Raw genomic sequence first — 18468 nt, forward strand, 5'->3', positions numbered from 1 at the left:
AACATTATCACAGTATATAGCAATAACAAATATTCCTTATAAGAAAGTCAAGAAACGTTTTGCAGTAGCTGTCTGCAAAAGAATCCTTATTTCTAATGTTCTGTTAAAGTGTTAACTAATTAAAAGGTCTTCACATAAAATTTATGCTGGCCTACTTGCAGCCTTGTGAATAATCTGGTTGCCATGTTTCTGCTCTGGGTAGTTTAAGCCACTTATAATCAGCAGTACTAAGTCTAGACATGGCTGGGCTCCTGAATAACTATTATCCAAATGCGGTATGTCACTTTTGGCTCCAGTTTTGACTTTTTGTCCGTCATTGTCACTGCAAAGTGGGTTGAGATGATCAAGGCGGGTTATTAGCTTCTTGCAAGGCTGCATTTAAAATCGACTACTATGGTTAGGAGGCTCATTATTTGCATAGAGTAGTACTTAAAGTCCCCATATAATCAAAGTTGACATTTAGTCATTCTTAATAAGATGCCTACGGCAGAAATTGTCAGCCACACACAGAGGAAACAACAGAAATCCATAGGATTGTAAACCTGTTTTATTTAAATAGCAAATGTTTGTTTATTACTGCACTCAGACTGATCATTCTTCCTTCAGCGAAACATTTTGTAATTTAATTTCAAATGAACTATTGGGGCTGTTTCCCAATGGAGCCACTGGTATTGACCAAACTTTTTTCTTCTTCTGTTTTAAGAAAACTGGATGTGGCTGAAACACTTTTGGTTTCTGTTCTTCTATGAACACCAGTAATTAATCTAAATCTATATGAAATAGTTGTACAGGAAGACTTCCTATAAATGCAGAATAGAAATTGTTTTTGCGACATTTGCAGAGAGTGAAAGTTCAGTGTGCAAAAGTGGAGCATGATTTACAGTAAACTGAATCGTTTGGGGTTTCTGTTCCGTTCAGATTTACTGGTATTATTGCTGCGCTTTCGTTTTAATCACACAGCTCGGTTCTGTGGTTGAACCAGCGTGAGAGGTACGCTTTACACCTGAGGCACTCGAGATAAAAATAAGTTGACATTTCCAAGGATAATAGTCACAGCAAAGTGCAAAAAGCTTCAGTTTCCAGTGTTGTCTCAGACGTTGAAAGAACCAGGACAAAACAATATAAACCAAACTTTACAGTTTAATATTTTGTCTATGAATAACCTCTGAAAACTATGGCTATTCATTTAAGAACAGACAGGTGCCCTAATAAAAACAGAGTGCTATTAATTGCATGCAGTGTCTTCCCTCAGTCAGAAAGTGTTTTGGGGTTGTTTTTTCTCTTTTTTTACTTTTGTCTTAGTTTCTGTATAAAAAGCAGCTGCTGTGGTTAGGTCACAGAAAGTAGCCCACATATGTCGTGTGTGTGTATATATATATATATATATGTCATTTCAAATGTCAACTGAACGCAAAACACAAGTTATGTGAACATTGTTGCATGATACTAATACTTTTTAATCAAGCTACATTCAAACTGTTATGTAAAATAATGTACATCAGGTGAGATTTCGCCGCTGTTTTCGCCTGTCCGGTTTATTGGAAACAAAACGTGTATGAAAAGTTCAAGTTGCATTTACTTCAATAGCAGAAATGCAACAATTATTGTAAGTACTAATAAATATCTGGCATTGCTTTAAACACGTCAGTGTAGCTTTTATAATGTTGTTTATAGTGTTTTTGTTTGTATTTTTTTATACACAGAAACATTTAGGGAATGAATTTTCTTAAAAAGTTTAACTTAAAATAGGGTACTATGTCCTAAAATCAAAATATCGCCCGGTGACACTTAAACATGAGTTTGAGATCAGTTTTATCTTTTAAAATGTTAGTAGTTAAACTGTAAAAACCATACAAAATTCATGTTTATTGAACAGAGTTTAAGGTACCATCTTTAAATTCTATAATTTGGTATGGTGAAATAATTCTTCTGCAACTGTTGTTAAAGCCTAAAACTGGGTATTTTTGTTATTTATTTCCTTTTTCTATGCTATTGCTGAACCTGCTCCATCCTATTGTCCCGTGGGAGTTTGGCTCTCAGCCTCATATCAAGTTAGGGGAAAAAAAGCATTCGTGGGTTTATTCCAGTCCAAAAAATAGTCTTGCTTAAAAATACTTGTTCATTGTTTATTCTTGTTTTATTTGGTTGTGCAAAACTTGGATTGCTTTTGTGAACAGGTTGAAAATTTCTAACTTGATATCTTTATTTTTATGTGGTGTGGCTCAGTGAAATACTTTTTCTGTTAGGAACTCACAGCATGGTTGAGCCTGTTACTTATGTATTTGTTTGCATTTGTGAAGCTCCTAACAAAGCAGCAGAATTGAGTATTGTGTGCATGAGTTGGTGTGAAACTTGTACTGCAATAACCACAATTAATAATTAATCTAAGCAATCAATTATGCTTCTTGAAAGATTTTTTCCCTATAAATTTGACAGTCTTCACCTTTAAGGAGATTCACTCTCAGCATATACTTGAACTTCTCTTTTATGTATTTCAGCACAGCTTACAGTTTTTAACAAATTCTGTAGCTTTCTGCGTACTTCTAAAACTGCTCCTTAGTCGCATCTTTTCGGGCCTGCTACTGCCTCTAGTGGCGTGGGGGTGGTAACACAACTAATAGAATTAAGTCACTAAACAAGAATACCACAAAGTCTTTATTATTTACTATTAAGTTTGCCATTACTGGCAACCTGAAAGAAAAATTATCTTCTATAACACCATATTTTTCCATTTTCTTCAGGATGTAGAGCCAATTAGGTGACATAAACAATGCTTTTAATACATTACAAATAATATCTATATATCTCCATCAATTATAGGAGAAACAAAAGAAATCAGGAGACATAAAAAACAAAATGATCAACTACAATAAAAATACCATTTACAATGTATACATAAGAAATTTAATTGAACAAAAGTCAATAATGAACAAATTAATTAGTTTCACAACCGAATAACCAGGGTTGTTAAACAGATACAAGCAATAATTCACATTTTGTTGGTAGTCTTATATAAATGAAAAATATGGTTAAACTATTTAGTCTTCTAAAGTGAACATTTTTCTTCGACTCTAAAACTATAAAATAAAACTCTTTCATAGAATCACAATGTCAACAATTTGTGCATCAAGTAAAATACTTTGGATGCTATAGTTAAACGTTATTATTTAGTTTGGCTAAGAATATTTATTGCATTGTCAATAAATGACTTCAAATAGATGTTCTATAGTTAGTAGAGGAACACAATAAGGCCTTCATGAGCTTAAACTATTACCTGCTATTTTACCTGCCATTGAAAGTTTTCTTATAAGATTGTTAGAGTTAGTCTGCAGCTCATGTGACCAAACCAGCTGAAAAGATGAGAAGTTAAAACACTCAACAGTTAAAACTGGAGATGAGTTAAAACTCAAGTTAAAATGTTAAGTATTAACATTTTAACTCAACAACCTCTACCTAACTGGTTGTACATGACCTCAAGTTTGGTAACCCCAAAAGATAGTCTCTCTGAAAACATTTCCTAAAAACATAGCCAGTGTTTTCAGCAAAACTGAGCTGACTGTCCAGGAATGACCCAAGGTATTTAAAATTAGCCACAATTTCAACAGGTTGGCCATCGAGTGAAACTGGAACCACTTTCAGGTCTTGTTTATCTCATTTAATTAACTCTACTTCCTTAAGAAAATGAAAATGTATGGTGTTTTGTGAGGGACTTTATCTTTTATGGTTCCATTAATGCCGAAATTAATAATAAATAATAAAGACTTTGTGGTATTCTGATTTAGTAATGTAATTATATTAGTTGTGTTACCACCCCCACGCCACTAGAGGCAGTAGCAGACCCAAAAAGATGCAATGAAAGAGCAGATTTAGAAGTACACAGAAAGCTACGGAATTTGTTAAAAACTGTGGGCTGTGCTAAAGTAAATAAAAGAGAGAAGTTCAAATACATGCTGAGAGTGAAACTCCTTCCTAAAGGTGAAGGTATATCACAGATTTCAAAAAATAAAATAAAATAAAAACGGGAGATCGCGGCTAATATAGGAAATTGACTTTGTATTGTGAACAACGTTTTGCTGTTCTGCGTGTTGTAGTTACACTAGGAGTATAACAAGCTGATGATAGCTGGTTAATTAGTCGAGCTTTGTGCTTTAGTAACCAACCTGCAGGTGGCTGCTAACGCACACGCTGCTCACAGCTTTTCAACTACACTTTTTAATAAAAAAGTGATGGGTGGTGGGTACATTTTACTTTCCGGGGAAGAATGCATTAGCCTTCTATCAGCCAGCTAACAGTCAGTGTGCAGCAATAGATTGGTAGTGCCATGAAAATCTGGCATTTCTGATTTTAAACTGTATAAAAAAAGGGAAAAGAAAAATAATTTGCCTAACAAGTCAAACCAAGTCTTTAGCCTTGGATTGAGGATATTTATTTTATTTTATTTTTTAAATTTTTGCTTTCCTTTGCACAGTTTGTTTGTTTTGTGATTTTTATTTTACTTTAAGGTCACGTTGGCTGAGAGGGGCGAGACTGAGCGTGAGTCCAAACCAGTTCCCCCACTTCACTATTGTAAACAAGAACAAAAACTCTGTGCTCGTGTTTTACGGGGAATCACTTGAATGCAGTTAGCTTTTGCTGCTGGCATTTCACTCACACTGGGCTTTTCTCAACGTTTCCCCCCCTGGAATAGAAAAAGAATAGAAATGTCCTTAATTGTTCCACTGAGGGGAAATGCAGGTGTGCTGTGGGTTAATGCTGTCCAATGTGTTTTAAAACTCTGTGGCTCAGCAGGGGGCGATGGACTGCAACACCAGATTAACGATGAATAGCAACCTACTGTCTTTCAAAGTGAACATGTGGATTTTGTTCTGCTCTGTGTTTGGTTTCTGGGCACTCAGTTTTAGCTTTCAAATGTAACTTAGGAGTACTGTTATTCAGAGAAGGATTTTACCTGCTAGATTCAATGTAAGGTGTTTGTTTTAGTTTGGTTGTTTTTTGGGGGGGCAGGAAGAAATAAGAAATAAATTCGAGACTCAAAAAAAAAAACATCCGAAAACAAGAATTTTGAATCAAGACGCTTAGTTTGAGAAACGAACTAATACAAAGAGAAACATTCACGCATCACAAACAGCTGGGGCATAAATGAGGAACTCGTATTGCACTTTAAAATTGTATATGCTATTTTTTTTTATTATCCCTCTGTGTGTTACGGATTGAATTCTGAGTTTTAGTTCTCCACACAGATAGACCGTCCCCACATTAAAAGTTAAGAAGTATTAACAATGAGTGCTGGTTATCAGTTTATGTGAAACTGTGCACACGTTACTTTGGTTGGGATTTTTTGTTGCTCAATCTAAATTTTGTCTTTTGCAACTTTACTCGCTTTGTTTACTTTTTGGAAGTCTGCTTCAAACATTAAAACTTTACGTATGCGTCTCAGTGACAGAGTTGCCTTGACGACACGCTGCAGCTAAAGAATAAAGTCAAGAAGTGGCAACGCTAAAAGTTTGAAGTCTGGCTCCAAATGTGAGTCAGTTCTTATGGACCATTGGGGTAAAATGCCAAACTTTACAGCCAGCTGAAATGAGGCAGGTACAGGCTGGTAAAAAAAAAAAAATAGGGCATTAACATTTGAAACTACTTTTAGTGTTCTGTGAAACATCTTGTAGATAAATGATAAAGTAAAAGTTAAAGTCAAATGTTGGGATTTTCTCACACTTGTCAAGACATTAAACAGTGGTTTGGACATCAGTGAGCTTGTTTTGTGAAGCAGAGATGGACTGGCATTGATTCCTTTCAGATATTTCATTGGGATTTTAGAAAGATGGATGTAGGGCTGCAACTAACAATTATTTTAGTAATCGAATAATCTATTTATTATTCTGATAATTAATAAATTCATTGGATAAATAAAATTGAAAATCATAAAAATATATAAGTAAACAAATGATTCAATTCCCTTTTTAACTAAGAAAATAAACATTTGATTGCATACATGTCCAATTGATAATTTGTTGCAAAAGATGAATTTGCAGTTAAATAATATCTAACATCAATATGCTCAATTCTTTCTGCTTGACTGAACATCAATACAGTTTTTATTCAGATTCACTAATTAATAATTGGATTCAAACTTTTCTTGATAGAATAATTTTACTGAATTTGAACCAGGTGAGTTAAAGTTAAAACGGATTAGAAAATATTTAAAGACAAAGTTTTTGATCTTTATGTTTGTGTGTGTGTATATATATATATATATATATATATATATATATATATATATATATATATATATATATATATATATATATATATATATATATATATATATATATATTACTGCTTTGGTGTAATTACTGCTCTGTGTTGTACTTTCAGCAAATGACTTTTTTGTTTTGGTCAGTTTATTACAGTATTAGTCAGTTACTAACTCAATTATTCCAATAATCGATTCATCACAATTAATTCTCTCAGCTGTACCGATATTAGCACTGAGGTTTCACGTCAGGAGTTTATTTTCATTATTTTTTCTCCCTCCCTCAGCAAATGGTGATGAGCCTGCGGGTGTCGGAGCTGCAGGTTCTGCTGGGCTACGCTGGGCGCAACAAACATGGACGCAAGCACGAGCTGCTGACCAAGGCGCTCCACCTGCTGAAATCCGGCTGCAGTCCCGCCGTGCACATGAAGATCAAAGAGCTCTACCGAAGACGCTTCCCTGCCAAAATGGTCTCCCACCCCGAGCTGGCGCTGACCGGGCCGCACCACCCGGCTTCAGTCGGAGTCGTCGGGGGAGGTGGGGCGGCGCTGCCTGCCGGCCTGACGCAGCTGGCGTACGAGGGCCACGCCGGTCACGGCGGCGCTCCGTCGCCCGCTGCCTTACTGCCCCTCTCGCTGCTCGGACCCGGGAAGCACGAGCTGACCGCGCTGACGCACCACCTGCCCACTTCGGCCTCGCTGCACCCGGTGCACCCGGATGTTAAGCTCCAGAGGCTGCCTTTCTACGACCTGCTTGACGAACTTATCAAACCGACAAGTCTAGGTAGGTAGAGAGTTTTTGTAGTCTGCAAAGTAATGATACAAAATATATTTATCTGGTGTACAGTGCCTTGCATAAAGTACTCACACTGCTGCAGATATGTGTGATGCACCAACCCTGAGTAGTGGCTTTAAATAAAAAAATTAAAAAATGCAATTTTAAAATCTGTGGCAGGCATTTACATTCAGCCTCTTTTAATGTGATACCCTTAAATAAAATCCAGTGCAGACTTTAAGAATATACCAGATTATGCATGCTGCTAAAGATTATTTCAGTTATTGATTATTCTGACGATTAACCGATTTATCGGTTAAAAAAAATGCCACATGCTGCAGGTTTTTAATTGAAGACCTTTTTTTAGATATAATATTAGAAATGCATTAGAAGATGCATATAAACAATTTAATTCCATTTTTAGATAGGAAATTAAACATTTTATTGCCTAAAGTACAATAACAGAATTCATTTTGTGACGTCTTGGTCATTTGTAGCAAAGGATGCATCTGCAGCTAAAAAATACTTCTGACATAAAAGTGTGAACAGCTCAACCCTTTCTGCTTGAGTTGACATCAACACAGTGTCAGACTGACCTGTTTATTTATTGGATTAAACAATTAATGATTGGATCAGTAGAACATTGTATTTAGAGACTTTGAATCAGGTGGAGTTAAAACTTTAGAAACTTTGGGTGGAACAACAAAAGTTTTTGTGATCTTAGGTTGCAAAATCTATATATTTTTGTACAGTTTTGGCTTTTTTCTGCTCTGAATGTGTTCTCACAGCAAATGGCCTCTTTGGAGTCTGTATACTCCAGGTACCAATTAGTTACTAAATTAGTCAAAGATTATTTCAATAATCCATTCATTGTGATGAACTGATTAATCATTTTAGCTGTTGTAAGAGTTAGATGCATAAAGCATCTGACTTTGATCTCGCAGAGATTCATTAATCATCCAACAAGGGAAGGGATTTAGTTCAACTTCATCTCTGGAAGAACAAGAAATGCAGCCACAGTTTTCAGTTTTCTTATTCCAACTCCAACTCGTGCATCCGCTCCACGTCTGGAAAGAGTTGAGGAAACGCCTGCATCAACTCATCAACACTACTGCCATATAACAGTCGGCTACTTCTATTCTTAAAATTTTGTACAAATATTCAAACGTTTTTCTGCTCAGATAACAGCTGCAAACGTTTTTTCATCCTCCTCACTGTCTAAGCTACTTTTTCCAAAAGGCATTGATATTTGTGGTTGCAACTTGACAAAACGTGAGGAAAAATTCAAGGCGTACGGAAACCGAGTCCTGCTGCTCAGCCTCTACGTTGCTGCATATCTTTACAGTTTGAGTCCTTTTTCCTCCCCCTACTTCTGTTTGTTTTCTTTCCGTATCTTTTTCATCAAAATATCTTGTGAGTGTGAAACTGACCCAAAGATATTATCAGAGAGGTCATGAATATTTATATGAGCGTATTGTTCCTATAATAATTACAGCAGCAGGCGGCACAAACACCGACATTTGTAGTTTGCCTGTTTATATAAAAAGGCTCCCTGCCAGCGTCTGTGTCGCACTTCCTGGTAAAATGGGCTGACTGGGCGAAGGAAACTTCTCTCAAGGGTTCAGAATGAGCACAAAACACTCTGGGTTCCCTAGAACTGGAAGTGAAAATAGAACCGGGGCTTTTTATCCATGAAGCTGAGAGAACCTACATCGTCTCTTGTAATTATTGGTCGTGACTGCGGCTGTTAATGTTTATCAGTTAACGAGCGCAGCAGAAGCCGTTTTACCCTCGTAAATGATCACATAAATATTTTGTCTCTGGCGCTGTGCAGACGTGGGTTAGGTTTCAGGATGTGCTAAAACATGATTCTTTGATTTATTTATTTATTCTGCCATGTGAAAAAGTACCCTCCCCCTAGCAGACATGGCTTTTCTCTTTAAAGTGTGTGGCAGTTTATCTGCAACGAGTCAAAAGTTTTTCATACCGTATAAGTTGGAGCACCACAAGCGAGGTGGTAAGCAGGGTTTTTCAAAAGGTTTGGTCACCAGCAGAAAGTAAAACAATTGTTGCCATTTTGGCCCTCAATCGAACCGAGTTTAACGGCTGTCAGGTGTGGAAATACCCTTCAACTTTTGCAGGTCGGTTTAAAGAAAAGGTAAAGCAAGATTTCAGTCATTTGCGACAATATTTACTGCAGAACATTTTACATTTTTTAAATTAAAAACAGGGACTCGTGTTGTGGCTCTCTCTGACCCAGTCTGAATTTAACAACTGTGGCACTGATGGAGGGGAAAGAGCCTTCCCCGTTTTGGTTTTAGTTTGAATTGTACAGCCATAGCTGAAATGTGGTTAGAGTTTTTTGTTGCTATGAAAAAGTTTTAAAATTTTACTTTACATCACAACCCAGTGTGCTCTTTGTGTGTTTGTCCTGAAGCAAAATTATCGACTAATTTTTACGTATGAACGTGACTGTACAGACAAGAAGATGGAAAAGAATAGAATATTTTAGTTGCCATTTGAAGACTCTACAAAAGCATGGAGATGTGAAGTCTGATAGATGAATAAAAGCAACGTACAGAACCGGTATCTCACACACATACAATGGAGAAAATAAGTATTTGATATTCCGCTGATTAAGTTTTTCATTTTACAAAGGAGGTCTGTACTTTTTGCCGTAGGTACATCTCAACTGTGAGAGACGGTGTCTAAGGTAAAAATCCAGAAAACCTCATTGTATGATTTTTAAATAATTGTAGTGTGAAAAAAGTATTTTATACAGTAGAGCAACACGTGCTACAGAAACCAGAGACGTTTCTTCCTGTGGTTCTCGACCAGGTTTGCAGCAGGGATGTTTGCTCCACTCCTCCTTACAAACCTTCTCCCGATCTTTCATGTTTCGGGGCTGTTGCTAGGCAACATGGAGTCACACCTCCCTCCAAAGATTTGATATTGGTTTCATGTCTGGAGGCTGGCCGGGCCACTCCAGAACCTTGAAATTCTTCCAAGGGTGTCACTCCTTAATTGCTCTCTGTGCGTTTAGGTCAGTAGCTGAGTTTTCCGTTGACCATATAGGCTGAAAAAAGTTTAGATTTTAGAAACAAATTTGTTTAATTGAAACACACCAATTTTGAAAAAAAAAACAAACAAAAAAAACAAACTTGATTTTGGCTGAAACGTTTTGTCACTAGAATGAGTTTTTTTTTTTTTTTTTTTGGCCGTATCAAAATTGGTTTATTTTTGCAAAAGTGCAACGGAAACACTTTTTTTTTTTTTTTTTTTTTTTTTTTTTTTTTTTTTTGTAACACGAGTCACATGATGAATAACCGAATGTTGCAGCTGGTAGAAGATGACAGGAAGTAGTTGGAGCATCATGACGCAGCAAGTTTTTTAATTACTGAAATCATCAACAAACTTATTCACAAATGGTTTAAATTTAGTTATTTAACAGAGTCTCAGAATTTGCCATTTTTAATTTTTTATTTATTTATTTATTTATTTATTTATTTTGCAGAATATTGACAAAGTTTTGCACACATTTGTAATCCAAATGGGCTGGGTCAGCTACTGACCCCTTTCTGAGTGTAGGGAAGGAGATTGTTGCCCAAAATCTCACGATACACAACCCCCATCCTCTCTTCTGTAACATACAGTTACTGTAACTGTATGTTTTTTTAGTAGCTGCTGCACTTCGGGAATCACTGAGAGTCTTCTGCTGTCTGACTGCATGAGGACTCATAGTTTCAATGTTGCTCCGTCCTTCTTCTCTATGCTTTAATTCATTACTTAAGAGACGTTTCATCTGGGTTTTATCTTGGTTAGATTTGTCTTTGCATTTCATCCAGCAGCCAGCCTGTACTTAGCATAATAACAATCTTTGGGCTCTGGGATATATTGCAAATATATGAAAATGTCTAGATTTTCCTACATTAGCATTTTAATGGAGTAAGAGGCTGGCTTGTGATTAATTTGCCTGCAGATGCATGTACAAACACTGCGCCTGCAGCTTTGTCATCACACCATCCTTCTCCTTTACTTTTCCTCTCTCTTTCTCCCCGTTTCCTGCACGTGTTCCCTCCTTCTCCGCCTCCCCTTTTTCTCTCTCTTTGTCTCTCTCTCTCTCCTTCCTCTCCATGGCCATCCCTGGTCGAAATTTGCATGTAGAGTGATGAAATCACGCAGGCGTACACCTGTGCCTGCAGAACCCACCCTCTCCTTATTTGAATTTGAATCGGGCATTGTCACTTACAATATTTTTGAAACAGACTTTCCGATAAATAATGCATGTGTTGCACTTACTGGTCTCAGAGAAGCACAAAAAGATGATTGACAAAGGCAACAAAACTCGGCGGAGAATTTTGTACGTCGTTTGATGAAACTACATGTTTGTGTTTGCCGGAAGGAGAAGGTCTGAGTTGATGAACCCTTTCGGCCCTCATAGCTGAGACCTTCTAAACCAGGTTTAAGTCCCATTTATAAAGCATATATTTTTGCTGCTGTTCTCTCTCCTACTTGCATCTTTTTTTTTTTTTTAACCAGAGCATCTCTTCTTTGCTGATTTCTTTCTCTCTTCCCATTCTTTTGTCTCCTGTTGCTTTTTTTTTCCCCCATCTCCCTTATCCTTATTTGCTGCCTCTCTTACTCTGGATTTTCTTTTCTGGTGAAATAATAAATGTCATAGTAGGTTGTACAAAAGTTTATGCCATGACTGGAACACAAGGTAAATTATGAAGGTACGGAGCCTAAAACAATTGGTCACCTATTTGGGTGTTTTAACCATTTTGTTGCTAACTTTCAATCAGGAACTTTATATCGAAGTGAATACTGATTTGTACAAAAATAACGATTAAATGAAAATATGTAACATAAGAGCGTGTACAGATGCTGTTGTGTGTTGGTCTGTGAGTGGTTTCCATAAATGTAAGCAATCAGTGCGTCTTCTCTATACCAATACTTTTCTGTTCCTTTAGTTTACCCAGAGAAATTAAGTGATTAGTTTATAAATTGTGGAGAACTCTTTTGTTTCTCTCTCACTTTTATTTTGTTTGTATTTCCTCTAATTCATGTAAAGCACTTTGAATTGCCTTGTTTCTGAAAATCTGCTATATAAATAAAATGACCTTCCCTTTTCTAGCTACAGATGGGTAACAAATGAAAGGGCTGGACTGATTTTTCTCCAGCTCAAGCTCTGATTCTTCTTCTTCTTTTTTTTTTTTTTTCTCAGTACCCGACAGCAGCTGCTTCATAAATCTGCCCCTTTAACTGGGCAATGATTACATTACTCTTTGCCTAAATTTTAACAACATTTCACTGGTCGGAGGCAGTAATTTATTTTTGCCCCTTTAGGTAACTTGCGCTATTTTCTAAGATATTTTCTAAGTCCCTAAATTGGATTTAATAAGAACTGGGGCTTTTTTGTAGGTTCTTGCTAAGTGGATTTGACTGGAATGCTTCTGGGTCTTTTTTTTTTTTTTTTTAAAGATAAAACTGGATTTGTGTCAAATGAGCTTCTCTCCCACAACCAGTTGAGGTAATGAAAATGTGCAATAAAACAACCTCCCGAAAAAATAAAAAATTAATCAAATGTGATGTCAGACATGAGTTTTCAATGCTAAAACGGCCTCTGCTGCAAACAAACAAAACAACCCATGAGATTAAACTATGATCGCTGAGCTAGACGCATGTAGAGGAGGGCTTGAATGCTTAATTCTGCGTATACATCAAGTTTATAGTTGGAGAAACACAGCACTCTGTCGGAGCATGTTCTCAGGTTTCCTGCCTCACACTGATTTGTCTCAATACCCGGGTTTCTTCTGTGCATATAAATGTAATTATTATCACTCTCACACCATCTTCCTCTCCTCTCCCCCCTTTACCGTGTCATTATCCCTCCCTGTGGTGCAGTCCTGTGCTCTCTGCTCAGTCTTATCACTCTGGGGAATAAAGGTTAGGCAGCCCACAGCTCAGCCCTGCCAGCATCCTCCGCTCGATGGTCTTAGCTCCTCCATCCCCTCCTTGATTACCATGACGACCTCACGGGTTGCACGCTGTCTCATCCACATTGTTGGCTGTCCTTCTTAAAGAAAAAGGCCTTATTATGGCTATCATTAAGCACACACACGATGATTAAATCAGCATATCTTACGGAAAAGGACAAAAGTTTAGAATAAATTGCGCGTTTCCCCTCCATCAAAGTCGACTCATTTTATTGATCGTTTTTGTCCAGTCTGGACCTTCAACCCTCTTTATTATTATTATTATTATTATTATTATTCGCTAGGATTTTATATTTTATTTTATTTAAGCTTTAGTCAGCTGAGCAGTCTGCATTATGTCTTATGATGCATGTTATGTGGAACAATCCCATCAGTATGTCTGAAAACTATTCTCTCACTGACAGAATAGTCGGTAGAAAACACTCTGTAGTTATGACAGTTTTTTATGGTAAGATGTTGAGTAGATGTGATTTATTTATTTATTTAGTTTGCAGCGATTTGTTTGTGACGGGATAATGACAGCACCACTGTACTCTTGAAATCCTGTGGTGTGTTCACGACACATAAAAATAAATAACAATATAGGAGTTCAGCCTCAGCTGGAAACAATTAAGACCAAGGGCAGCCAAAATCTGAACAGCTGCATATAGTCACAGATTTATCGCTTCACTCAGAGGATGACCAGAAATGCTGAACGTAGATGAAATGACGTCTAGATTCTTCCTCCTGTAGTTTTCTGCAGGGTATTTATGAATTAAACAGAGAAAAAGACAAGATGTTTCACTCAACGAGGCGTTTTCAGTGAAGCTGCAGCTCGACTCTAGCAGTGGAAAACCAGAGCTGGGTTTTTATAGAAGCTGTTAAAACAGCAGCATTTTCTCCAGACCCGAGTTAGAACTGGACTCACTTTGGTGGAAAAAAAAAAAACTCTACAGGATGCAGGGTTGTGTAATTCTGATGTCAGTATTAAAGAAAAACGTTAGTCTATAAGTGGCTAATCGGTTCTTCTGCTCCCGCTAAATTTCTGACCTTCCTGACCTTTCTGACCTCTCTCTTTCACTCCTGCAGTGTCTGTGACCAATCCTGTCTGCACCTACCACTCAAATGGAGGCACTTTATGGCTCAATGAATGAATGTCCATTGAATGCTTTATTGGAGGTCAGCTAGAACAGAATAAATAAAATAAAAAAGATCTCTTTTTAATGTCAAATTGGCATGTAAATTACATAACTGCACTGTAAAAAAAATATACATCATGTCATGTGTAAAAAAATAACGTGTAATAATGTTACAAAAATAAATGAAACTCCCAAGAAACAATCGAAGAAAATAGATTAGATTTGGAATTACTGAGTAGTAATAAAAATAAGTAAAAATGCTGCTGTTGCATCTTTCATTTAATGAATACACACAGACACCAAATGCTCTCCTATTTTTACAGGCTTTTTATTAATTATTTTATCATTTATTTTATTCCGGTGAAGCATTTTGTGAAGTTTTTTGAATCCGCAAAAGGCACTATATAAGTAAAAATCACTTACTCTCTCTGGTGGCACACTGGACTCTCAAAATAAACCTTGCATGCTTTTATAGTGGAGGTAAGCATTTTCTGTAATTTCCTGACGGTTTGGCTCTGGGTAATCTGAGTTTTGGGCAGTGAGATATTCTCTTATTTCTTCCTCAACAAAGTTTGGGCCTAAATGAAGGAGTCATTTTCTTCATCTCTCTGCAGTTCATTCTTCTTTTTTTTCCATTACAAAGCCTGTATTCATGAAAGTAGTCGTATTTTAATTCCTACATATGTCTATGTCTACTTAAGACATAGACAGATTTTATTGTTTAAGTTTAAGTTGCCAGTTTTGTTGATTTGAACTATTTTTTTGTAAGAGATTTTTAATCTCGGTGGGATTTCCCTGGTGAAATCAAGGTTAATGATAATAAAATATTAATTTTGTATTATTTGATTCATTAAAAAATTTTATGCCCACCCTCAGTTGTATTCTCCATCCTTCCAACGTTCTAGGGGCCGGCCGTCTGTTTTTGCTGCCTTCTCCTGCTGCTCTTAAAACAATTCACTCCCACCAGATTAAAGTAAAATTAAAAAAATAACAATATAATGTTAATTAATGCAAGCAAGTTAAATAATAAATAAATAGTTCTGCTGTAGCTTTTTGTTTGTAAGAAGAAATCAATAATTTATCGGGAAAATTCTGACCCGCCTACTAGAATCACCCGAATCTGAATCAGGTGATTATAGTTTATTTCCAATCTTCCACTGTGGCTGCTGGAGTGCAATATAAACAATCTCTGAACAGTCGGGAGTTGGACTGTGTCAATAAACTATCTGATAAGCCAACAGTGCGCCGGTGGGCAGAACATCTAATTAGAGAAATAAGTTTAGGGCAAAATCATAAGCACCAGGGTTTGTAATTAACATTAAAAACTACATTTTTTTAAACAAGAAGGGGGGAAAAAAAAAAAAAAAGATTCCTTAAATTATAAAAATAGCCATATTAGCATTTGTTCAGCAACAGAAAATGTTTGGTTTACAACTCAGTTGCAACGTTTTCCACCAGTTAAGATAATAAACATTAGATTTGGTTTTAATCGCCGTTGACGACAGATGTTTGCTGTTTCTTTCCAAAACAAAAACCACAAGCGGTTTGGAGTAAATCAGTCCTATCAAGCTTTAAAGCCGTGCAAATGGGCATTGTAAAGTTTTCTCCGTGGCCTGTAGCTAAGTAGGGTTTGTCTAAAGTCTTGTTCTCTTTTTCTATTATTTATTTCATGCCTGAGTCCATTTTGATGAAAGAAGAAAATCCACGTCTTCATTCCTCAATTTCCTTAAATATTTAAAATATTCTACTTTATTACACAAACGGAAAAACCAAAAGAATGGAAATGAGTAAAACCAAATCATATCTTCTATTAGTACGACAGGCTGTCTTTAGAGAGAGGTTATTACTGCTAATGAAATAAGATTTAAGTTATTTTATTAAGACACTTTGTTGTTTTTCTTCCTGCGGCTCTTGTGATTTGCTGATTGGCCGATGCCAAGTTTTCTAAACGAGTTCAGAAGCAGTTTCACCCTCCAGTCATATTAGCTATTGTATTGTGAAATAACTTGCCAGGATGTAATTATCAGCTCTCTGCCATCAAAGCAGCTGATGCAGCTTTCAGTGCAGCTGTATCAGTTTTGAATTATTGAATCCTAAACTCAAATATGAGGTCTGGCCGTCCACATGAAATTTCACTCTTAAAGTTCACAGAGTAGATCTAATCAAAGGCAGCATATTGATCATTTTCCTGGTTCGTTGTAACAATAGCAGGACGTGACCGCGGGACGTCTTGTTTTGTGCTTCCGCTGCTGACAAAAGAATGAAATCCAGGGTTTCCAGGTAGTATTAAAAAGTCTGGAGTAGTCATTTTTAAAGGTTATTATGGCAATAGGTCCCTTTATTTACAGAATTCATAAGTTTCAGGCTTGAATCCTTATTCCATTAGCTGGTATATGAAAATCAGAATCTCTGAAAAATGTTATAAAATTTATTTAGTGAGCCATTTTACAGGTATATATACATATAGCTAGGCCTGTCACGATAGCAAATTTTGCTGAACGATTAATTGTCTCAAAAAACTATTGCGATAGACGATAGTATTGTTTGAAGACCTTTTAACACAGATTTAATGGAAATGATGTAATAATGCATGCGATTTCCTGCCAAAGATGGATGCACTTTATTTTCAAAAGAACACCCAACACTGGAACTTATAAACAAAACAACCAAAAATAAAAATAAAATTGATTCTCAGTCTCCATTAACAAAAATGTACTTGAATAAAAACGAAATAACATAAAGCCAAAGTGTAAATAAATACTGCATTCAACCAAAAGAGTGCAGATTATAAAGTCTGTTTACCATATTGCCCTTCAGTAATCATTAGATTTAAATAGAGAAGATGGGCACATCGACTACCTGATGCAATAAAACTTTGATCTTTCTAAGATTGTGGCTTGTGATCATCCTGTAGTGTGTGGTGTGTTACGCTAGATCGTTGTGGCGCTCCGATCTAAATCAGGTGTTTTCCCCGCTCGGATTGTTAACGCAGCCTGTTGAATGTGACAGGTAGCCAATCAGAAAGCGCAGATTCTCCTGCTTTCTGAGGGGAAATTACAGAGGGGAATCCCAAAAAGCTGAAACGGCGCAACCCAAATCCAGCGGAAATTGGAGATAATATGTGGAAACAACATTAATGTTTATAAAACATTTTGTACAAAGAATATAGAAATGACGAGGGGAGGAGTTGGAACGAAATCGCTACGTTGATGAACCCGGTAACTTTTCAGCTGTTCTTCGTTAACGTGACATAAATCGGTTCTAATGGTTTTCATTCAGTCAGGACGTTACGCTGACACTAGAGCCACATGCGTTGCAGGTAGATTGTAGTAAAGCATTGATTAATGCCCGGTTTTAAAATTAGTTAGCTGGACTTGTAGCCATTATGTTGTGCCCACTGTCGGCACATCGAACCCGATCGAACCGTTATACCTAGGATTTCTGTTGGCTAATGTGTGATCTCAGATTTTGAAAATGGGCCGACAATCGACCGACAGCACTAAGATGGTGTCGTGTGCGCTGGACATTACACTAAGGAAATGAGGAAGGGAGGATCAGTGGAGAGCCGCTGAGTTGAGCCTTTTTTCATTTAGCGTCATCAACAGAAAGAGAAAAAGGCTGGAAGAGACGATAACGCCGATAATTAAAATGACGTAGATAGTTTTAATTTATCGTACGATTAATCGATTTTTCGTTTATCGCGACAGGCCTACATATAGCATTGTACAAAACAATTAAAAAAGACAAAGTAAAACTGTTTTGTTTCACCTTTTGGCTACAGATTTTTTAGATACTTCTTTTGAATATTTGGAAGAAAAAAGATAAAGCAATAGAAGATAAAAAAACGTTTTTAATGTAAGATAACACAGTCCAGCTTTTACAACTATCACACGCTATTTTGTTTATTTTATTTCACACCTTCGTTTTTTGAGGTGGGAATATAATAGTGTAATTTAGGTACAACGACCCGGTTGCATAAATGTGTGCACCCCCTTAATCTCATACTTTGCTGAATAAGCTTTTGTTTTAATTTGTGCATTATGCTAGTAGTCTGCCAGCATACCAGATCTTAACCTGGTCATATTTTCCCACTGTGCGTTGCAAAATATCTCCACACAAACATTTCAGGAGCTTGTTGTAATCACACGTAGTATGAAGAACATTAGCAGTAATTGCCAAGAAGTCCTGCAGCTTCTTCAGTGTTGCTGTCGGCGTCCCTCACCAATTTGCTCATAGTCCTTTCATCAGTTTCAGAGAACCGTTTGGTGTTTGTAATCTGTCCGTTTTCTCACGTTTTCTCCAATTATTGATAACTGTTTTTTTCCCT

The 18468-nt window shown here is 36.7% G+C and overlaps 1 protein-coding gene across 1 annotated transcript in view; it reads left to right on the forward strand.

The window, feature by feature from the left end:
- Window positions 1–18468, forward strand: part of LOC122841692 (E3 SUMO-protein ligase PIAS1-like) — a 79764-nt gene that overhangs the window by 36329 nt on the left and 24967 nt on the right. Inside the window, exon 2 of the mRNA XM_044135234.1 lies at window positions 6541–7036. Coding sequence (XP_043991169.1) covers window positions 6541–7036 — 496 coding nt within the window. The remainder of the gene's footprint in view (window positions 1–6540; window positions 7037–18468) is intronic.

The sequence above is a fragment of the Gambusia affinis genome, linkage group LG02, assembly GCF_019740435.1.
Source record: "Gambusia affinis linkage group LG02, SWU_Gaff_1.0, whole genome shotgun sequence".
NCBI classification, from domain to species: domain Eukaryota; kingdom Metazoa; phylum Chordata; class Actinopteri; order Cyprinodontiformes; family Poeciliidae; genus Gambusia; species Gambusia affinis.